Source organism: Sus scrofa, chromosome 3, assembly GCF_000003025.6.
Source record: "Sus scrofa isolate TJ Tabasco breed Duroc chromosome 3, Sscrofa11.1, whole genome shotgun sequence".
Taxonomy (NCBI): domain Eukaryota; kingdom Metazoa; phylum Chordata; class Mammalia; order Artiodactyla; family Suidae; genus Sus; species Sus scrofa.
The window spans coordinates 113,011,590-113,034,788 of NC_010445.4; the positions used below are offsets into that span (position 1 = coordinate 113,011,590).

At 46.9% G+C, this 23,199-nt stretch overlaps 1 protein-coding gene, 1 long non-coding RNA gene and 1 pseudogene across 4 annotated transcripts in view; 2 read left to right on the forward strand and 1 right to left on the reverse strand.

Annotated features, from left to right (window-relative positions):
• Positions 1-3,043, forward strand: part of KIF3C (kinesin family member 3C) — a 51,209-nt gene extending 48,166 nt beyond the window's left edge. For 2 of the 3 annotated variants that reach the window (XM_021087736.1, XM_021087738.1), the window contains 2 exons: positions 154-326; positions 558-2,753. In XM_021087736.1, the coding sequence (XP_020943395.1) occupies positions 154-326; positions 558-651 (267 nt within the window). In that variant the 3' untranslated portion in view covers positions 652-2,753. Of the gene's footprint in view, positions 1-153; positions 327-557 lie in introns of all 3 variants that reach the window. The other variant, XM_021087735.1, reaches the window with a different exon arrangement.
• On the forward strand, positions 13,726-14,892 carry LOC102158845 (annotated as a pseudogene).
• LOC110260146 lies at positions 21,507-22,973 on the reverse strand. The gene is made up of 2 exons (XR_002342998.1): positions 22,890-22,973; positions 21,507-21,770 (listed from the first exon to the last, which is right to left on the reverse strand). It is a non-coding gene; the product is annotated as an uncharacterized LOC110260146 (long non-coding RNA).

Here is a 23,199-nt window from a genome sequence, read left to right on the forward strand (position 1 = left end):
AGGGGGAGGGGAGAGGGCATCCGGGGAGATAAGGCTCGAGCCTCGGCCTCCTCCGCCTGCCTCATCACCCTTGCTTCTCCCGCTGCTTACCAAGTGCCTGAAGATAGAGTCATGGGGCCTCTGCTCAAGTCTGGCCTGATGTTCCCCCCACAGGCTGAAAACATCATGTTTCTGGAATTGGATGTGTCCCCTCCAGCGGTCTTTGAGATGGAATTCTCTCATGACCAAGACCAAGACCCCCGTGCGCTCCACATGGAGCGGCTCATGCGGTTGGACAGCTTTCTGGAAAGACCTTCCACGTCCAAAGTCCGAAAGTCCAGATCCTGGTCAGTACCATCCCGGTCAGCGTGGACAGGGGCCGGAGAGGGGGCGGAAGCCACAGGGGCTGCTGAGGCTGGTGGCGGGGGTGGGGGGATGGGGGTTGGCTGTACCCAAAGGGCCTGAGGGAGGGTGATAACCCGGGCCGAGTTCCCATAGGGACAAGATACTGTAGGCTGCTCCCTTTGCTACTTCCTGCACACCCCTGACCCCCCCCCCCGCTTCATCCCCACCCACAGGTGCCAGAGTCCTCAGCGGCCTGCGCCCTCCACCACACCTGCCTCGCTGGCCCCCGCTGCTCTGCGCCCCACGACAGTGCTAGACCATGAGTGACAGCCTTCCGTCAGGCCGCCCGTCCCGCAGACGCCAGGGGCGGGCCGCCAGCCCTGGATCATCTCGCCTGCCGCTCGGTGTGCGTGTATGTGCGTGTGCGTGCCTGTGTGTGTGTGTGTGTGTGTGTGTGTGCGCGTGCGCGCATATGTGTGAGGGGGTGAGCATCCGGCAGGCCGTGCCTCTGCCAGCTCTTAGCCTCCTTTATTTAATTCATGTTATTTATTCGTGGAGCTCGGTTCCCGCAGGAGAGGCGCCCTCGCCCGGGCCTGCCCTGGTCACTGCAGCCTCCTTTCCTCCCGACCGTAGACCCCCGCCCCAGTCACACCGCCAGCTCCTCCCCGTCAGTTGCCCCCAGGAGGGAAGGGACCGGGGCCTGAGAAGAGGGTCCTTGTTCCTCCTGGCTCCCTCGGTCACCCCCATCTCCTCCGGCACTGACCGTGAGCAGCCCCTGAGCACTTCCCGGGACTAGAAAAATGCGAGGTGTCCTCTGAGGATATTCGACGTCCGTCCACAGTGTTGAGCTTGGGCTTCCGGCGGAGAGAGCCCTGCTCTCCACTTTCTGGGCCTCAAGTGACCTCTTTCGGCTTCTCGGGCTCCTCCTTCTCAAGGACTTGAGGGACCTCGCCGACACAGCCTATGCGCGTCAGCTTTGATGGGAACTCGCGGCTTCCCCAACCCTGCTTCTCGTCCACCTGCCCAAGCCGTCGATGGGAACTGTGAGCCAACCCCTTGCGGCCTCCTCAGGACCTGCAGGAAATGGAACAGTAATGGAGACAGTGTGGATAATCATCAGGAGACGTCCCTCCTCTAGGACCCTTTGTTTCTGTCCCCTTAAGAAGTAACTGTGGCCAACAAAGCCACCAGGCCAACTCCCCACCTTAGACATGCTGCTCCTTCCTGCTTCCGTCCTTTTCCCTGCAGCTGCCTGGATCCCCGGTGGTAATGGGAGGGATCCATGTCCTTCTCCCCTGGCTAAACAGAGGTATCAGTCTGTTGCTTTTCCTTCTCATGAGCGCAGGATATGGAGACCCAGGCGCAGCCTGCCAGCTCTGCCCTTTACCCTGTTTCTGATTCACCTTCTGTTGGGCACTGCTCTGTTCACCAGACTGACCTTTCCTTCAGCATTGTGGTCCCTAGGGAAGTACTCCTCACTGTCCTTTGCGACATCCCAGGATGTCTCCGGGTCTCTAAAGTAAAGTTCTACCAAAAAAAAAGAGAGGGAGATTAATTTTCATTGACTTGCCTTTTAAGGGTATATTTCAGTGGAAGGGGAAGAGGCAGTCATGAATCAGAGCAAGTGGGTTAGGCTCTCAGAACGCCCTAATAGTGGCATCTCCAGGTCCTAGAACATGATGAGTTTAGCTCTTGGGGTAGAGGCACGAAACGGACAGATCTGCCTGCAGTTTGGTGTGTGGGAGGTGGCAGTGGGGGCTGATTACCTGGTTATTCTCTTTCCAGCAGGACATGAACCCTTTTGCACAGTTCAGGTTCTGCCGTGTAAGGACCCAGCAATGGTTTGGTTTGGTTTCATTCAATGATGCTGTCACTGCTTCTGCAACTGCTGGACCGCATGGTTGGGCAACTCAATTGCCACTTGCTCCTGTCCTTCAAGGAAATAACCTTTTTTCATCAGAACCCAAGAGATTATTTGAGACCCAGGATTCAGATCAGAGGTTCGGTTGTGGCTGGGACAGGAGTGGTATGTAGAAGGGTCCCAAGTGGGAGAGGCATTGAGCAGCCTCTCCCACGGACCTCTCGTTGGTGGATGAAGCCGCACGCGTTACCCCCATTCATCACCAGGACGCATCGACTCTGCACTGTCTGATCACTTGACCCTCATAGTCTTATAGCACAATATACCCAACTTCACCCCACCCCAGCCTCAGGGCTGGGCCCAAGGTGTGCTCAGAGGAGGAGCTCCTGCCTGCAGTTTTGTGTACGTGTGTATGTGTGTGCGTGTTTGTGTGTGTTTACCTCCACAGGGGACACTCTGCACTTGGTGTGAGATATGCTGGGAACAGGGCCACCGGGGTGGCTGGATCTCGGTCCCTCTGTCTCTCTCTTCTCTTCCTTTTGATGTATCACACATTTGGTTGACAAAGTGAGGGCCTTGATTTGGACCAAATTTCCATGTCTGTTGCTGTGGTCTTCATTTAGGACAATGATTAACAAAGCCGTGGCCCCTTCTCGTCACTCTATACATATGACTATACGGGACATATGTAATATATAAATATATATATAAAATATTACCCTCTGTCTCCTTGGCTTAGGATGAGATCTCTCTGTTGAGCTGAAATGCACCTGCAGCTCAGTGCTGCCAGCAGCCTGCAGGCCCCAGCCCTGTTCAGATTAACACAGTCCGAAATAAAGGAATGAGTATCGTTACATAGTTGGTTGCCTGCCTTCTCTTCCCTTTGATTCTTCCTACTTGTCTTTTTTATGTCCTCCTCTCTCTCTCTTCCATGTTTCTTCCAAAAAGGGTTCAAGAGGATAGGGAGTCCGGCTGCAGGTATCAGCACCCTGGGGAAGAACCAGCTGCTTAATGGACGGGGATCTGGCCGACCAGCGGGGGGGGGAGAGCTGGAGCTCAGGCTCCGGTCTGAAGTCTGTGTCTGCACTATAGCAGCGGCTGTTCGGGTTCTAGGCTAGTGGTCCCCTCCCAGTTAATTCTGAGCTAGAGTAGATTTCAGAGCTGCCTAGATGCTGTCCAGATTAGCTGTCAGTATCATGTGATGGCTCTGCCTGCTTGCTCCTCCATTTATCAGCCAAGAGAGATTAAAACCAGCAATCCTGTGTGTAAAGCCCATGGATATGCCTGGCACATGGTGGGTGCTGAATTAAAACAAAGGAAGTTCCCATGTGGTGCAGTGGGTTCAAGATCCAGCTGTGGCGCAGGTTCGATCCCTGGCCCGGGGAACGTCCCCATGCCATGAGTCCTGCCAAAACCAACCAGCCAAAAAAACCAAAGACTCTCCTTTCTTCAAAGGGCCGCTTTCCCTCCCTCTGGGTTCTAGCTGTGGGCTCTCTGTAGCGTAGAAGCCTTACAGGAGATGAGAAGTAGTTGCTGCTAAAAAACAAAACACAAGGCTCCGACTCCTGGGAGAGCACCAAGGTAAGCCTGGTGCTCAAGGCACAGCCTTGCGCCCAGGGTGGCACTGATAGTTCTCCCAGGGTTGAGGGGGTTGGAGGCCCTGCCTCTGTACCATGCTGCAGCCGTGAGAGCTAAAGGGGCTTCTGGGCTTCGCTGCTTGAGAGGGGTTTGCCAGTTGTTGGGTTCTTTACACAGTGTAGCCATTTCATCCTTGCAGGGGGGATTATTGTCACCGGTTTATAGATGAGATTTAGGGACATTAACTTGACTGAAGATGTACAGTTAGTGATGAAGCTGGACTTTCAGACTCTAAAGCTTGTATTTTTTGATTCTGTGCCTCCTCTCTCTAGCCCATCAGCACCTCAGTTCCGATAGGTCCTCTGCATGTTTTACAAGGAGTGCAAGCCAGACAGAAGGGCAGAGTGATGGGAATAAAACAAATCTCCAGACCCTTAACCTTGAGGTCCTATTTTTTTTTTCGGCCACAGCTATGGCATATAGAATTTCCCCTGGCCAGGGATTGAACCCTCTCCACACCGAGAACCAGCCAGATCCTTAACCCAGTGAGCCACCAGGGGACTCCTTGAGGTCTTATTTTAAAACCACTCATTCCTCCCAGTAGCCATGGCCTCACTTGTTTTTATTTGTTTTGTTTTGGTTTTTTTATTTGTTTTGTTTTGGGTTTTTTTGCCTTTTCTAGGGCCACTCCCTCGGCATATGGAGGTTCCCAGGCTAGGGGTTGAATCGGAGCTGTAGCTGCCGGCCTACACCACAGCCACAGCAACGTGGGATCCGAGCCGCGTCTGCAACCTACACCACAGCTCACGGCAACGCCGGATCATCAACCCACTGAGCAAGGCCAGGACTCGAACCCGAAACCTCATGGTTCCTAGTCGGATTCATTAACCACTGAGGCATGATGGGAACTCCAGCCATGGGCTCACTTGTATGGCTGAGGTAGATGGTTCTAGAGCTCCACAGAACAGCCAGAAGGCAATTACTCACGCTTGGCCAGGGTCTTGTGGACAGCTTGCTTGTTGATAAGGCAACTGTCACGTTTCTCTTCTTCCTGGGCACCTATCTCCGTAGAGTAACTTATTTCTGTCTTCACATGCCTAGGGCTGGGCTGTGTGTTGGTTAGAACTTTTAGCCACTGCTAAAGATGCACCTCCTGAAGCACATTCTCTCACTGAACAAATATTTATTGAGCACCTGTTACCCATGTGTTCCAAGTACTGTTCTAAGTGCTGGGAATACAGCAGAGACTAGAACTGACAGAAGCCCCCGTCTTCACAGGGCTTAAATCTAGGGTGGGGAGAAAGACACTAAACAAGAAAAACCTACTTCAAGGAGTTCCGTGGTGGCCTAGCAGTTAAGGATCCAGTGTTGTCACTGCTGCGGCTTGGGTTCGATCCCTGGCCCTCAAACTTCTGTATGCCACATGCACAGCCCAAAAAAGAAAAAGAAAAAAAAAAAAAAAAGACAAGGAAGAAAGGAAGAAAAACCCACTGCATGTCACATGACCCAGCATGTGGGGCCAAGCAAAATAAAGCCGAGAAGGGAGATGAGGATTTCCGGGTCCTGAGGGTGGTGGTGATGGAGGTGGGGGAGGGGGGCAGCGTTTTTAAAGCCCTTTCTAAGAAGGTGACAGGATGCAAAATCCTGTGGGAGCTAAGGAAATGGACTCCAGGAGAGAGAAGCAAATGCAGAGGTTGGGGGCGAGAGTGTAACAGGCATATTCAAGGAGTAGCCACGATGTTGCAACCCTGAGGCAACAAGCAGACCATGTACGGGTTGATGGAGTGGGGAGACCCAGAGACCCAAGTCCCCAGTGGGGTTTGTGCTGCTGCACCCGTTTGGGTCTGTCTACTTCTAGACCTCCCCTAGTGCCAGACAAACCCCCAGGGGGTTAAGTGAGTGTCAGGGCGACTTGCCAGGAGTCTGCATGGGAAATGAGCACCTCCGCGTGATTCGCTCACGTCTGAGGATCTGGGTTGCAGCCATTTGTGACTCTGAGTCCCGCTCATGATGGGCCTGCCCTTCAAGCATTGGCACTGAGGCCACCCGCCTGTGTAAACACTAGGACTGCCCTCAAGGGGGGTAGAGGCAGAGGGCACAGACCCACTGAAAGGCGGGCACCTCTGGACTCTTAAAGGCCCCAGATGCCATGGCCGCAAGGGTTCGATCCCTGGTCCAGCACAGGGGGTTCAGGATCCGTCAGTGCCGCAGTTGTGGCGCAGGGCTCAGGTGCAGCTCAGGTGCCAGTCCCAGCTCTCGGGAACGTCCACGTGCCACAGGTGCAGCCATTAAAAAACAAACAAACAACTTTTTGAACACCTGCTTCCTCACACATCCCCCTGTTTGGAATCCCTACAGAGGACATGAAGATTTTCTAGATTCTGCATATTCACAAAGACGTTCATTTCTTTTATTACTGAAGTACAGCTGATTTACAATGTTGTGTTAGTTTCTGTTGTACATTCACCAGAAATTGTTTTACATATATATGTTTACATATATATGTACGTTCTTTTTATTTTTATTTACTTATTCATTTTTTGTCTTTTTGCCTTTTCTGGGCCATTCCCGAGGCATATGGAGATTCCCAGGCTAGGGGTCTAATCGGAGCTGTAGCCACCAGCCTACGCCAGATCCACAGCAACACGGGATCCGAGCCTCGTCTGCAACCTACACCACAGCTCACGGCAACGCCGGATCGTTAACCCACTGAGCAAGGGCAGGGACCGAACCCGCAACCTCATGGTTCCTAGTCGGATTCGTTAACCACTGCACCACGACGGGAACTCCTAATGTTCTTTTTTATTATAAGTTATTACAAGATATTGAGTCTAGTTCCCTGTGGTACACAGTAGGACCTCATTGTTTATCTCAGACCTTTTTTTTTTTAATCAAAGTATAGCTGATTTACAATGTTGTGTTAGTTTCAGGTGTACAGCAAAGTGATTCTGTTATAAAAACATATATAGCTATTTTTTTAGCTTCTTTTCCCATATAGGTTATTACAAAATATTGAATAGAGTTCCCTGTGCTATACAGCAGGTCCCTGTTGGTTATCTATTTTATATATAGTAGTGTGTATATGTTAATCCCAGCTTCTAATTTATCAGACATTCTTTGTGTGTGTGTGTGTGTGTGTGTGTGTGTGTGTGTGTGTGTGTGTGTGTGTTTAGGGCCACACTCATAGCACATGTAGATGCCCAGGCTAGAGTTTGAATCAAAGCTATAGCTGCCTGCCTACACCACAATGACAGCAACACCAGATCCAAGCTGCATTCTCCACCTGTGCCCAGTTTGCAGCAACGCTGGATCCTTAACCCACTGATTGAGGCCAAGGATTGAACCTGCACCCTCATGGATACTAGTCGGGTTCTTAACCTGATGAGTCACAACGGGAACTCCCAGACATTCATTTTTGATGCCCCATCTGTGCAACCTCCCTTTCTCAAGCCAGTGCCAACCCTGCAATGTAGCTGATTAAAGAACATCTTGGAGTTCCCGTCGTGGCTCAGTGGTTAATGAATCCAACTAGGAACCATGAGGTTGCGGGTTCAATCCCTGGCCTTGCTCAGTGGGTTCAGGATCTGGCATTGCCGTGAGCTGTGGTGTAGGTCGCAGACACGGCTCGGACCCCACGTTGCTGTGGCTGTGGTATAGATGGGTGGCTACAGCTCCAGTGAGACCCCTAGCCTGGGAACCTCCGTGAATGCGGCCCTAGAAAATGCAAAAAAAAAAAAAGAACGTCTTTCTTTAAGAATAAGCATAAAGTCTGATGACACAAATAGGCTGCTCCTACAGGAGGGGATTTGAGTATGTGGAGCCTTCCTTCCTCCCTCCTCCCTCCCTCCTCTCCACACCTCTCTGCCTCTGGAGCCAGTGGCCCACAGAGGGGGAAATTAGGATTTTTAAAAGAAAACATATAATATTTTTTTATTTTTTGAGAAAGAAATGATAATATGTTTTATCTGTCTACATTTTTAATGAAGACTGATGAACTAATAGTTTATTACTATTATTTTTTTGTTTTTATTTATTTATTTATTTTGCTCTTTAGGGCCGCACCCACAGCATATGGAGGTTCCCAGGCTAGGGGTCCAATCAGAGCTACAGCTGCCGGCCTCCACCACAGTCACAGCAACACAGGATCAGAGCCGCATCTGCAATCCACACCACAGCTCATGGCAAAGCCGGATCCTTAACCCACTGAGCAAGGCCGGGGATTGAACCCGATTCCTCACAGTTCCTAGTTGAATTCGTTTCCGCTGCACCACAATGGGAACTCTTGAAGAATTAATAGTTTATATGTTTACATGTAAAACATATAGCTTTTTTATGTAAAACTAATAGTTAAACATATAAAAAAGAACTGACTTCAGCTCTGCAATTTGGCTGGCTTTGCATGTGGCCGGTTAAGTTACTCTTAGGGAAAGAGAAGAAATGGGTTTGCAGGAAAGAAAGAAAGATGTGAGAGAGCTATCCAGGGCTGTCATCTAGAAAATGGAAAAAAAGAAAAAAGAAAAAAAAAAAAAGAAAATGCAGTACTGGGAAAGGACGCACCCAGGAGCCTTGACGGGATGGGAGCTGAACGGGAACCAGTAGAAAGCGCTTTGTGCGCAAGCACCAGACTGGGATCTAAAGCAAGTGAAAGCTGACATTTGAATCCTTTTGACTCCTGCAAGAATTTCACTGTCATCTCTGCAAAGAAAAACAGGTTTTCTGCTTTTATTATTACGTATTTAACTTTTGAAGCTTCATGCTAAAATAATGGTTTATTTCCCCAGGGAATTCTAAAAGTTTAGCTGGCAGTGGAAGGCACGGCTTGTGTTTCAGATACTCTCTTCCACACCCAGCAAGCCTGTCAGTGGAGGAGTGTGACAGCTCCCTTTGATCTGCAGAAGCTGCCTGGCTCCTCTTTGTTTTTGCCGAGATCAGGGCTGTCATATGCCATGGTATTCCCGTGGCTTGTGGCCCTTTCCCCTTGTCGAACTCAGTCCACATTCTGATTGCATTTCATTCTAGCTGCAAGACATGTAGTGGCAAGGATAATAAAAACAGTTCAGTGAAAACGACCCAAAGGAATAAATTGATTTTTGCCCTCAGTGCATCAGGGAGGAAGGCACTTGTCATTCCCAGCCTCTCCCAGCAACAAGAGCCGGGACCAACTCCTTACACCTCCCAGGGGAACTGCCGAGCTCCCAAGCCGCCCCCACTTGATTTGCTTTCTGAAGAGAAAATAATTTTTCTGGAGTTGTGATCTAGCTGAAATAATGGGGAAGAGTCGCAGTGATATATTTAAGAAGAGAGCTAGAGAGTGGAGGGAGAGATGATATTGCCAAATACTCGACTGACAGGCATTTACATACACCCCCACACATGGAGAGAAACCCCCTTTCCCAACCAGAAAATGGAATCCAGGTTAGGAAAGACGATCTACGGTATTTTTCAGTTGTCAGTGAAGTGAGGGATTATATTCCATCTTTCGGAAAGGAAGGGAACTTCATTCATTCATTCATTCATTCATTCATTCATTCATTCAGTGACTACCTGCCCAGTACCTGAAGGAGCAAAGCCTTGTTATTCGAAGTCTGAGACTCCCTTGGGCCCGTCCTCACCGCTGCCTGGTTACCACTTCTCCCCATTTCCGCCGCTGCGTCCCTCCCCCATCAAGTCTCCCTCCTAACTGATCTGTCAGCTTCTGTCTTTGCTTTTCACCTTCTCACCTGCCCTCCGTGGCACATTCTTCGCACGAGAGCCAAAAAGATATTTCATCGCAAAGAGTTTATATTTAAAATGCAGGCGTTCCCTTGAGGCGCTGTGGGTTAAGGATCTGGCATTGTCATTGCCACAGTTCAGGTCACTGCTGTGGCCTGGGTTGGATCCCTGGCTGGGGAACTTCCACATGCTGTGAGTGTGGCCAGAAAATAAACAAATGAAATGTAAAATAAGATCATACAAGTCCCCTGCTTCGACCCCCACCCTCCTTGGCTTTATGTTACCCTTTAAAACCTGGACTTTTTACAACCACCTCAAGGTCCTACGTGATCGTCCTACCTTTACGACAATCTTGTGTCACTCTCCCCACTTCAAAATATTCTGCAGCTAGACCGGCTTTTTTTTTTTTTTTTTTTTTTTTTTGGCTTTTTAAGGCTGCATCCGCAGCAGATGGAGGTTCCCAGGCTAGAGGTCTAATCAGAGCTGTTGCTGCTGGCCACAGCCACAGCCACAGCCATGCAGGATCCGAGCTGCGTCTGCGACCTACACCACAGCTCACGGCAACGCCAGGTCCTTAACCTACTGAGCAAGGCCAGGAAATGGAACCCACAACCTCATGGTTCCTAGTCAGATCTGGTTCCACTGTGCCACGAGGGGAACTCCTACACTGGCATTTTTAATGTTTTATTTTGTTCCTCAGATCTGCTATGCTTATTCCCTGCTCAGGGCTTTTGCCCTTGCTATGTCTTTGCGTTAATTCACCCTTCCCTTAGATATGTAGATGGGCTCTATTGTGTTTATTATCTTCTAAAAGCATAGCACAGTGCCCCCCTTTGTGGCTCAGCACTCAAGAATCTGACCAGAATGCAGGAAGATGTGGGTTCCATCCCTGGCTTTGCTCAGTGGGTTAAGAATCTGGTGTTGCAAATAACAAGTGCTGGAGGGGGTGTGGAGAAAAGGGAACCCTCCTGCACTGCTGGTGGGAATGGAAACTGGTACAGCCACTATGGAGAACAGTTTGGAGATACCTTAGAAATCTATACATAGAACTTCCATATGACCCCGCAATCCCACTCTTGGGCATCTATCTGGACAAAACTCTACTTAAAAGAGACACATCACCCGCATGTTCATGGCAGCACTATTCACAATAGCCAGGACATGGAAACAACCCAAATGTCCATCGACAGATGATTGGATTTGGAAGATGTGGTATATATACACAATGGAATACTACTCAGCCATAAAAAAGAATGACATAATGCCATTTGCAGCAACATGGATGGAACTAGAGACTCTCATACTGAGTGAAATGAGCCAGAAAGACAAAGGCAAATACCATATGATATCACTTATAACTGGAATCTAATACCCAGCACAAATGAACATCTCCTCAGAAAAGAAAATCATGGACTTGGAGAAGAGACTTGTGGCTGCCTGATGGGAGGGGGAGGGAGTGGGAGGGATCGGGAGCTTGGGTTTATCAGACACAACCTAGAATAGATTTACAAGGAGATCCCGCTGAATAGCATTGAGAACTATGTCTAGATACTCATGTTGCAACAAAGGGTGGGGGAAAAAACGTAATTGTAATGTATACATGTAAGGATAACCTGACCCCCTTGCTGTACAGTGGGAAAAAAAAAAAAAAAAAAAAGATTAAATAATACTATTTCGTCTTCCAAAAAAAAAAAAAATTTGAATTCAAGCCCCAGTTGCTGTAAGATCTGGGAGAAAATGAAAAGAATATTACTGGCTAATGTAAAGGTCCTTCATGAGACGTGGACGAGATAAAGCAAATAAAAATCTTATGGAAACTTCAAAATACCACATGAATTTAAGACATTATTAGTAGAGAATTATGAATAATAATTATAACTGATAGATAAGTGCACAAGGTATTTTCACTCCGGTGAATTTTAATGTCAAAGAAATATTCTCTAATGGTGATATTTGTAGTCTGTGGGGTGTTTAAGGAAGTTGTTTTCAGAGAGAGAGTCTATTCTGAGGTCTCTCAAATCAGGCAAGAGAGGGTCAGCTATTTTACCTCTAACGCAGTTCAGCTCCCGCTTAGGTGTTCTGATTTTCCTCTGAGACTTCTTTTGGAAAGAAGCAATGGGTGTATTCCATATCCACCTCCCACGATCCTTTGTTTGTTTTTAATTTTTTAAAATTATAATTGATTTACAATGTTGCAGCAACTTCCACTGTACAGCAGCGAGCCAGTCGAGCCAGTCGTGTATATATATGTGTATACTTTTTCTCCTATCATTCCTTCATTGTGTCAATCTTCTTTTCTCTTTTTTTTTTTAGTTTTGCCTAAATGGTACTCAAAGTCCTGAGAGTCAAGGATAAGGCGCTTCCCCTCTGGCTGTACTCCACCGAAATTCCCTAAGGCCTCTTTCCTCCCTCAGGGCCTGTGTCCTGGGAGCTACATTCAAGATTCCCCAGGCGAGCCTGCCTGAGCTTGGTCCTTGTAAAAGAGAAAAGCGGACCCTGAGAAGGCGCGGACCCTGAGAAGGCGGTCTTTCCTGACCCTCTGTGAGTCCAGGAGCTGAAGCTCCAGCCAAGCCCTCTTCCAAGTATGTTTTGGAGTCCCCTCTGTGGCACAGGGGGTTAAGGATCCAGCATTGCCACAGCTGTGTTGCCACAGCTGCCACTCAGATTTGATCCCTGGCCCAAGAACTTCCATATGCCATGGGTGTGGCCAAAAAAAAGTATAATCCATTAATATCATCTGGTTTCAACAAGAATTTGGGGCTAACTTCATCTTTATTCCTACCCTCCCCTGCCCTTCCCCATATTATTTTGAAGCAAATTCCAGACACTATATCCTATTTGCTAGAAATGATATTTCAATATGTATCTCCAAAAGATACGAATTCTTTTATAACATAACCGCAAATCATTAACATGTTTAAAAATTAGCAGTAATCCTTAATATCAATACTTAGCTAATCAGTATTTCAGTTTTTCTAAATATCTATAACTACCTTGTGACCAATTCAGTCAGCCATTTCTCTTAATCTTTCTTTCTTTTTTTTTTTTTTTTGCCTTTTTAGGGCTGCACCTATAGCATATGGAAGTTCCCAGGCTAGGGGTCCTTTAGGAGCTACAGCCGCTGGCCTACGCCAGAGCCACTGCAACATGGGATCCGAGCCGCATCTGTGACCTACACCTACAGCTCATGGCAATGCTGGATCCTTAACCCACTGAGCGAGGCCAGGGATCGAACCCATAACCTCACAGTTCCTAGTCGGATTTGTTTCCGCTGAGCCACAACAGGAACTCCTCTTAATCATTTTTGAAGCCTGCTCTGCCCTTTTCCATCTCTGTGGTTCGCATTTGTTGTGCCCTCTGCCTGAATTGCCCTTTCCTGCCTCCCGAGTGAGACACCGCTTTCCAGACCTATTGAAATATCACCTCCTCCCAGAATCTTCCCCCTGGGAAGCCAGGCAGTTAGTCGTGACCTCAGCACTAACACTCAGCGCTCTCTGTGTACGTGCCTGTCTCTCCTCCACACTGTGAGCTCCTTGAAGACGTGAACCCTATTCTCCTGGCCTTTGGAACCCCACTACCTTGCATGGGGCTCAGCCCCGAGTATTTGCAGAGGACAATTTCTAAAGAGAGGCTCCCAAGGCCTTTCCATTGTTCTCTGTGTTGATCTAACCTTTTCTAAAGTTCAATGTCTTTTGCAAAGATGGTGTTTTTCCTCCCTGATCTGGGCGGGGGGTTGACCTTATGTTTCCATCTGAAAGCTTCTAGCAACCACTGGAGGCAGGATGAATTGGTTTAGAACTTTTTCCCCCTTTTTCGTAAAGATCCCAGGATGGATAGGAAGCAGAAAGATTGAAGGAAGAGAAAGCCTTTGTCAGTCAGCAGCCTGCTTTGGGATTCATGTAGTAAGAGTTATGCAGAATTGAAGAGAAAAGGGGAGTTCCTGTTGTGGCTCAGCAGTAATGAACCCAACTAGTATCTATGAGGCTGCGGGTTCAATCCCTGGCCTTGCTCAGTGGGTTAAGGATCCGGGGTTGCCGTGAGCTGTGGTATAGGTTGCAGAGGTGGCTTGGATCTGGAGTTGCTGTACCTGTGGGGTAGGCCAGCAGCTGTGGCTCCAATTTGACCCTTAGGCTGTAACTTCCATATGCCATGGGTGTGGCCATAACAAAAAAAGAAAAAAGAAAAGGATATTATCCTTGCCGTCGAATTGAATACAATCTACAAAACTTCTGGTTCCTTGAGGAGGATCTTGGAGCGTGCTCCTAGTTTCCAAACTGTAATTAATAACAGCTTGAACCGTAGTTTTCTCAAGCATTTCTTTAATCTCAGAACTCCTTGTTCATGTTTATTCAGCCTGCAAGATCAATGTGTCATACAGATAAAAGCTCTTGTGGAAGGTGATGAGCTGATCCCTGGGACCTTGTGGCTCCGAGACACAGACTCAGGGCACCAGATCAATCATTCATTCAATCTGTCACCATTCAGCAATGATTTATTGAGGGCCTGCTATGTGTTTGGTGCTGGTAGTTCTGTGCTGAACAAGACAGATGGGCTTCCATTCTCTTGGATTTACGTTCAGGCCAGGGGCCAAGGGGTGGGGGTGGGAGGACAAGGGAGAGAAGCAATGATCATTATAAACCGGTATTTCTCAAGCTTTCATTTTCATCAGAATCACCTAGAAGCTCTGTAAAAATACAGATACCTGGGCCCCACACCCCGAATGTCCAGTTCAGTAGGTCTAAAGTAGGGCCCAAGAATATGCACTTTTACTAATTTCCCAGGTGATGCCATACCTGCTGGTGGTGCAGGGACCTCACTGAGAACTACTACTTCAACAGTCAAATAAATAAAACAGAGAGCGAGACCAGGAACGTGGTCACCGATTTTCCCGTTTTCATCGTGAATACACCTCTGTTGCCAAGATGGTCCACGTACCTAAAACCTGAAGGCCTTTCTGTAAGAGGTGTGGAGAGCAGCAGCCTCACCAAGTGACCCAGTATAAGAAGGGCAAGGATTCCCTGTATGGCCAGGGAAAGAGGCGCTATGAGCAGAAGCAGAGTGGCTCTGGTGGGCGAACACAGCCAATTTTCCGGAAGCAGAAAGAAGATTGTGCTGAGGCTTCAATGTGTTGAGCCCAACTGCAGATCCAAGAGGATGGTGGCTATTAAGAGATGCAAGCATTTTTTTTTTTTCCCCACTGTACAGCAAGGGGGTCAGGTTATCCTTACATGTATACATTACAATTACATTTTTCCCCCAGCTTTTCTTCTGTTGCAACATGAAGGAGATGCAAGAATTTTGAATTTGGAGGAGATAAGAAGAGAAAGGGCCAAGTGATCCAGTTCTAAGCTTTGAGGGTCTTTTTTATTATTCTATTTTTGAGAGGAAAATGTTGACGCCATAGGGGGGAAAAATGCCTGTAGGAGAATAAATACAGTGACATCCTTAAAAAAAAAACAAAAAAAACAAAAAAAACAAAAAAAAAACACCTTCAGAAATGGTGAGTGCTATGCTTTTTGTTTTTTTGTTTTTTTTCTTTTTGGGGCCATACCCGTAGCATATGGAGGTTCCCAGGCTAGGGGTTGAACTAAAGCTGCAGCTGCCCACCTACACCACAGCCACAGCCACGCCAGATCTGAACTGCATCCAAGACCTACACTGCAGCTTGGGGCAACACCAGATTCTTTTTTTTTTTTTTCCCACTGTACAGCAAGGGGATCAAGTTATCCTTACATGTATACATTACAATTACATTTTTTCCCCCACCCTTTGTTCTGTTGCAATATGAGTATCTAGACAAAGTTCTCAATGCTATTCAGCAGGATCTCCTTGTAAATCTATTCTAAGTTGTGTCTGATAAACCCAAGCTCCCGATCCCTCCCACTCCCTCCCCCTCCCATCAGGCAGCCACAAGTCTCTTCTCCAAGTCCATGATTTTCTTTTCTGAGGAGATGTTCATTTGTGCTGGGTATTAGATTCCAGTTATAAGTGATATCATATGCTATTTGTCTTTGTCTTTCTGGCTCATTTCACTCAGTATGAGAGTCTCTAGTTCCATCCATGTTGCTGCAAATGGCATTATGTCATTCTTTTTTATGGCTGAGTAGTATTCCATTGTGTATATATACCACATCTTCCAAATCCAATCATCTGTCGATGGACATTTGGGTTGTTTCCATGTCCTGGCTATTGTGAATAGTGCTGCCATGAACATGTGGGTGATGTGTCTCTTTTAAGTAGAGTTTTGTCCAGATAGATGCCCAAGAGTGGGATTGCAGGGTCATATGGAAGTTCTATGTATAGCTTTCTAAGGTATCTCCAAACTGTTCTCCATAGTGGCTGTACCAGTTTCCATTCCCACCAGCAGTGCAGGAGGGTTCCCTTTTCTCCACACCCCCTCCAGCACTTGTTATTTGTCGATTTATTAATGATGGCCATTCTGACTGGTGTGAGGTGATATCTCATGGTAGTTTTGATTTGCATTTCTCTTATAATCAGCGATGTTGAGCATTTTTTCATGTGTTTGTTGGCCATCTGTACATCTTCTTTGGAGAAATGTCTATTTAGGTCTTTTGCCCATTTTTCCATTGATTGATTGGTTTTTTTGCTGTTGAGTTGTATAAGTTGCTTATATGTTCTAGAGATTAAGCCCTTGTCAGTTGCATCGTTTGAAACTATTTTCTCCCATTCTGTAAGTTGTCTTTTTGTTTTCTTTTTGATTTCCTTTGCTGTGCAGAAGCTTTTCAGTTTGATGAGGTCCCATGGGTTTATTTTTGCTCTAGTTTCTATTGCTTTGGGAGACTGACCTGAGAAAATATTCATGATGTTGATGTCAGAGAGTGTTTTGCCTATGTTTTCTTCTAGGCGTTTGATGGTGTCCTGTCGTATATTTAAGTCTTTCAGCCATTTGGAGTTTATTTTTGTGCATGGTGTGAGGGTGTGTTCTAGTTTCATTGCTTTGCATGCAGCTGTCCAGGTTTCCCAGCAATGCTTGCTGAATAGACTTTCTTTTTCCCATTTTATGTTCTTGCCTCCCTTGTCAAAGATTAATTGACCATAGGTGTCAGGGTTTATTTCCGGATTCTCTATTCTGTTCCATTGGTCTGTCTGTCTGTTTTGGTACCAGTACCACACTGTTTTGATGACTGTGGCTTTGTAGTATTTCTTGAAGTCTGGGAGAGTTATGCCTCCTGCTTGGTTTTTTTTTCTCAGGAGAATTCAAATTTTTTAACTCTCAGGAGTTCCTGCTGTGGGTCAACCGTCACGAACCTGATTCGTAACTTAAGGACCCCTAGCCTGGGAACTTCTATATGCTACAGGTGCAGCCCTAAAAAGGCAAAAAAAAAAAAAAAAAAAAAAAGAGAAATGGCTGACTAGTAACCGTGAGGACACAGGTTCGATCCCTGGCCTCACTCAGTGGGTTAAAGGATCCAGTGTTGCCATGAGCTGTGGTGTAGGTTAGGTTGCAGGAGTGACTGGGATCCTGCATTGCTGTGGCTGCGGCATAGGCTGGTGGTTGCAGCTCCAATTCAACCCCTCGCCTGGGAACTTCCATATGCTGCAGGTACGGCCCTAATAAATAAATTAATTAATTAAATAATTAACCTTAAGGAATGCCCTGGTGGCCCAGCAGTTAAGGATTTGGTGTTGTCACTGCTGTGGCTCATTGTTACTGCTATGGCTTATTGTCACTGCTGCAGCTCAAGTCCCACCCCTGGCCTGAGACTTTCCACGTGCTGCAGGGGTGGCCAAAAAATAAGTAAACCTTATTTTTTGGAAGAGTTTTATTTTATTTTATTTTATTTTATTTTATTTTATTTTATTTTATTTTTTTGGGGGGAAGGGTTTGAGATTACAGAAAAACTGTTAAGATAATTCAGAGAGTTCCCATATATTCTATACTACTATTAACATCTTACATTAATATCATATATTCATTGGAATTTATGAAGAAATAACAATATGTTATTATTAGTTAGAGCCTGTACTTTATTCAGATATCCTTAGATTTTGCCTAATGCCCTTCTGCTCCAGGATCCCATCCAGAATACCACATAGCGTTTGTCAGTGCATCTCCTCAGATTCCCTTTGGCTGCCATAGTTTCTCAGACTTACCTTGTTTTCGACGATATTGACAGGATGACTGGTCGGGTGTTTTGTAGAATGGTACCTCCACTGGGCTTTGCTTGGTGGTGTCCTCATGTCATTTTCATCACATCGTATTAAGGTACCTACTATTAGCATGACTTATTACTGTTTATTTGACCTTGAAAACGTGGCTAAAGTAGCGCTTATCCACTGTGAAGTTATTCTTTTTTCTTTTCTTTTCTTTTCTTTTGGCTGCCCTGAGGCACATGGAGTTCCTGGGCCAGGGGTCAGATCTGAGCTGCCGTTGTCACCTTCGAAGACATCAGATCCTTTCATCCACTGTGCCAGGCAGGGATTAAACCTGCATGCTGGTGCTGCAGAGATGCCACCGATCCTGTTGCACCACAGCGGGAACTCCTGAAGTTACTCTTTTTTTATCTTCTTTCCACTGTGCTCTTCGGAAGGAATTCTCTATATGCCTCCCTCTTAAGGTGGAGAGTTCCCTCTCCTTGAGGGTAGACTATCACCTACGTATATTATTTGAAATTCTTCTGCATGGGAAATTTGTCTCTTCTCCCCCATTTATTTCTTTTTTTAATCATTTATCTATGTCAGTATAGACTCATGAAATTTATTTTATACTTTGGGCTATTTTGTAGATAAAATTATTAGAAGCCATTTTTAACCATCTATATTACAGAAATAGAATAGGATTTTTTTGTTTTTTTGTTTTTTTGGCAGCACCCACAGCAGTGGAATTGAACCTGTGCCATAGCAGTGACCCAAGCCACAGCAAGCCTCCTTAACTGCTGAGTCACCAGGGAACTCCAGGATTTTTTTCAGGTCGATTTTTTTTTTTTGGTCAAAAGTTGATATAGCAGAGTTCTCTTGTGGTGCAGAGGCTCAAGGATCTGGTGTTGTCACTGCAGGGGCTCAAATAGCGGCTGTGGCATGGAGTCCATTCCTGGACCGGGAACTTTCATATGCCGAGGATATGACCCAAAAAAATGGATATAGCATATTTCGCAAATATATTAGTGCTCAAACATTCCATCTGCTTCCCCCACATAGGACTGCCCTTTGCAGCTCAACAGAGACATTTGCTAGTTCTAGACAATAGACTTTGGGAAGAATCGATGTGTCATTTCTTGGGAGGTTGAAGTACGTGTACGACACTGCAGTTGTCCTTTCTTTTGCCAAGGAGACCAAGGAGGCTTAATTGTCCCAGCAGGTGCAGCTATGGATGGTGAAGCTTTCATTAACCAGCATCTTTCAGCGACCCCCTTGAGAGGGCCCTCTTCTTCCCAAGGCAAAATGCAGGTCTTGGAGGGTCCCCTAGGAAGGTGGGGATCGGTTGTGACTCACTGTGGGGGCCAGGACACAGGTGGCAGAGGCCCTAGGAAATACAAGCAAGCTCTCCTGGAGGGCACCACTTTGGTGCTGAGACCTGGCTCACCTCGGATTTCTTTTTTTCCTTTTTAGGGCTACACTGAGGCATATGGAAGTTCCCAGGCTAGGGGCTGCCTTGGGAGCCACAGTTGCTGGCCTACGACACAACCACAGCAACGCCAGATCTGAGCTGTGTCTGCACTCTATGCTGCAGCTTGCAGCACCGCCCCAGATCCTTAACCCACTGAGTGGGGCCAGGGATCAAACCCACATCCTCATGGATACTAGTCGGGTTCTTTACCCATTCCCACAACGGGAACTCCTCAGATTTTTTTTTTTTTTTTAATTAAAGTACATTTGGAGTTCCCATCGTGGCTCAGTGGATAACGAATCTGACTAGGAACCATGAGGTTGCAGGTTCCATCCCTGGCCTTGCTCAGTGGGTTAAGGATCCGGCATTGCCGTGAGCTGTGGTGCAGGTTGCAGATGAGGCTCGGATCCTGAGTTGCTGTGGCTCTGGTGTAGGCCTGCAGCTACAACTCCGATTCGACTCCTAGCCTGGGAACCTCCACATGCCACGGGAGCAGCCCAAGAAATGGCAAAAAGACCAAAAAATAAATAAATAAATAAATAAATAAATAAAGTATATTTGATTTAGACCTTGGATTTTTCAAAACCTTTTAAAAAATTACATACAGAGAGAAACTAATAAAAACCTCGAGCATGCTTCCTGATGAATTTCCACAAGACATGCCTGAGGAACAAATGATTCCAGATCTCCAGAAACCCTCCCCCACCACCCCTGCCTCATCCTGCCTGCCAGTCACTCCCCACCCCCCAAGGATAACCACTATCCTGATCCCTGATAGCATCAGCTCCTGTAGTGTGCTGTGGCACATTTAGAGATGGAATTAGACAGTATGTACTCTTCTGGGCCTGGTTTCTTTCACTTAGCATTATGTTTATGAGATGGGCGCGTGTTGTCATGCTTTGCTGCGGAGCAGGCATTCTCACTGCGCAGAGTTTTCAGCTTTAGGCGTCCCCCTCCCAAGATTCTGAAACGGGCCATGTTTCCCAAACCTGTCTTAGGGTGAGGCTTTCAAAAACCGACTCTGAGACTAGAACAGAAGTGTGATAGTCTCTCGAGAGTTGATCTCAGGAAGCGCCAGTCAGGGAGTGAGGAAGGAAATAGAGGAGAGAGGAAGCCAGGAAATAGAGGCAGAGGAGTTAAGCTCTCAGCTGAGCTCAGTCCCATGGGGGCCTCGAAAGGGTCCTCCAAGGAAGTCCTCCAGGTGATTGCGCAGAACTCAATTCAGAGCTGTCCCCCAGGGAAGCAAAGAAGCTGGGGTATTCATACACCAACTCCTTTCCAGTTATTGCTTGAGAGCTGAGTACATTCACACCCCTGGCAGTCACAGTCTGCCTCCTATGGGACTTCCCATTATGGCTCAGCGGTAACAAATGCGACTAGTTTCCATGAGGATGCGGATTCGATCCCTGGCCTTGCTCAATGGGTTAAGGATCCGGCGTTGCGGTGAACTGTGGGGTGGAACGCAGATTCCGCTTGGATCCCGCATTGCTGTGGCTGTGGTATATGCCGGCAGCTCCAGGTTGGATTTGACCTATACACACCTATGCCCAGAGGAAGCCCTTGGGCACAGGCTTGCAGGTACCAGCAAGAAAAAGCCATCAGATTGAGGGGAGGTCTAGGTCAAGGGAATAGGCCAAGGAGAAAGGCAGGCATCACACCTTTTTCCAGCCTGGTCTACTTGTATCCCAGGTTAAGTCGATTTTGTTCTTGGCACTTTAAAGTGGTGGTCAGCAGCAATATCTAAAATGAAATTAATTGACAGATGTGAGCCATCTATCAAAATGATACAACATTTTAAAAAAATGCCAGCCACAAAGGGTGATTTAGGGATATGGAATGAGTATTTTCAGATTATGATGCTAGAAATCTAAATTGTTTTGGGAGTTCCCATTGTGGCACAGCAGTTAACGAATCGGACTAGGAACCGTGAGGTTGCGGGTTCGATCCCTGGCCTTGCTCAGTGGGCTGAGGATCCGGCATTGCCGTGGGCTGTGGTGTAGGTTGCAGACATGGCTCGGATCCCACATTGCTATGGCTCTGGCGTAGGCCAGTGGCCACAGCTCTGATTCGACCTCGAACCTGGGAACCTCCATATGCCTCGGGAGCAGCCCTAGAAAAGGCAAAAAAGAAAAAAAAAAAAAAAAAGAAATCTAAATTGTTTAGATTTTGTGGAATGAAATCTGGAACTATCTGTGCAAACAGGTATTTCAGAGATGAGGATGTTCATTAAACCTATTGTAATCATTTCGTGATGAATGTAAGGCAGCTCACGATGTTGCACACCTTAAACTTCCAGTGTGCTAGGTCAGTTATATCTCAATAAAACTGGGTAAAACAGCTATTCCATTGCAACTAGTGGATAAATACGTTCTGCCCAACATAGTGATTATAGTTGTTGGAAATTACGATAACTCTGGCTCGGGTCGTCAGTGTCGGAAAGTGAGACACGTGGACAAGGAGAAATCTCGACAAGGCTCTTTACTTCTGCAGAAGGGCTCAGGTGCTCCAAAAAGCGTGCGCACCAAACAAAGGACCCTCCCCTATTTATGCCTAACGCAGGTGATGTACCTGTCCCCTTCCCGTTGGTCAGGGCAGGGTGCACATTCTTCCCGGTTGGCTCATTGAAACAAATTGTTGCTGGGAAGAGGTAGAGAGGAAGGGGGTCATAGGGTTGATTCAGCAGAAGCCGGAGCTGGAGCTGGAGCAAAATGGAGTCACCAAGATTTCCTTTGATAGAAAAGACCTATGTTACTTTCCACATAGTCAACAATACTGTATTATAAACTCCAAACTTACTAACAGACTAGATCTTAATTGTTCTTATTACAAAAAAGAAGTAGAGTTCCTGTTGGGGCTCAGCAGTAAAGACCCTGACAATGATCCATGAGGATGCGGGTTCCCTCCCTGGCCTCGATCAGTGGGTTAAGGATCTGGTGGTACCATGAGCTGTGGTGTGGGTCGCAGATGCGGCTCAGATCTGGTGTTGCTGTGGCTGTGGTGTAGGCTGGCAGCGTCATCTCTGATTTGACCCCTAGCCTGGGAACCTCCACATGCTGCAGGTGCAGCCCTAAAAAGACCAAAAAAAAAAAAGAAGTGATAATTATATGACACGATGAAGGTGTTGAAGAAGGTGTTACCTGACACTACTGCAGTAGGCGTAGTGTAAAATACAAATATATTGACCCAACACGTTGTACACCTCAAACAGTACACAATGTGATATGCCAAGTATAGCTCAATAAGAAAAATTATTTAATGAAGCCTCAGTTCCTATACTGAACTGATCCTGTGGCTGTCCTGTTCTTCCATTTCCGGATCCTCCTCACCCACAGTCAACATTTTTGCTGGTCTCAGGTACTTGCCTCCATCCCTGAGAACCAAGTGTTCCAATCCAGTAGCTGCTCCAATAGGGAGCCAGGCAGGTGTATCAGCAACTCAGAGCTCTTGAAAGATCTGGATATTCCCTTTGCCCCATTGCTCAGTCATTCTGGTAAATGACCCTAGGTTCCAGGTGTGAGAGCTGGCCTCGATCACAGCGGTCTGGATCATAGCAGCTGACCTCAGCTTTCCACTCACTCGCATTAGTTTTATATCGCTGCGTGACAAACCACCACAAACTCCGAGGCTTGAAACAAGCTTATGTTTTTATCTTACCATTTTCCTGGGTCAGAAGTCAATGCATGGCTTAGCTAGATCCTCCACTTAATCCGAGCCTCGTCTGCCACCTACACCGCAGCTCACCACAATGCTAGATCCTTTAGGCCACTGATTAAGGCCAGGAATTGAACCCACACCCTCATGGATCCTAGTCTGGTTGGTTACCTGTTGAGCCAGGAAAACACTCACCTGGTTACCTGTTGAGCCAGGAAAAGTTCACCTTTTTGCAGCTTGCTTCTTCAAGGCCAGCAAGAGGATCTCAGTCCACTTGGCTAAGTCTTTTACAATGTAACCTAATTAAGGAAGTGACTATCCCATCACTTTTGCCACACTCTATTGGCTAGAAGCAGACCATAGGTTCTCAAGGACAAGGGATTAAGCAGAAGTATGACTCATGGTGGGAGGTGGCTCACCCAAGGGTGTTGTCTGTGCATCTGCCACCTTCATGCTTGGTCTTTTTTTGATTATATAAGTTAAGCAATAGCCTCATTGTTTACCC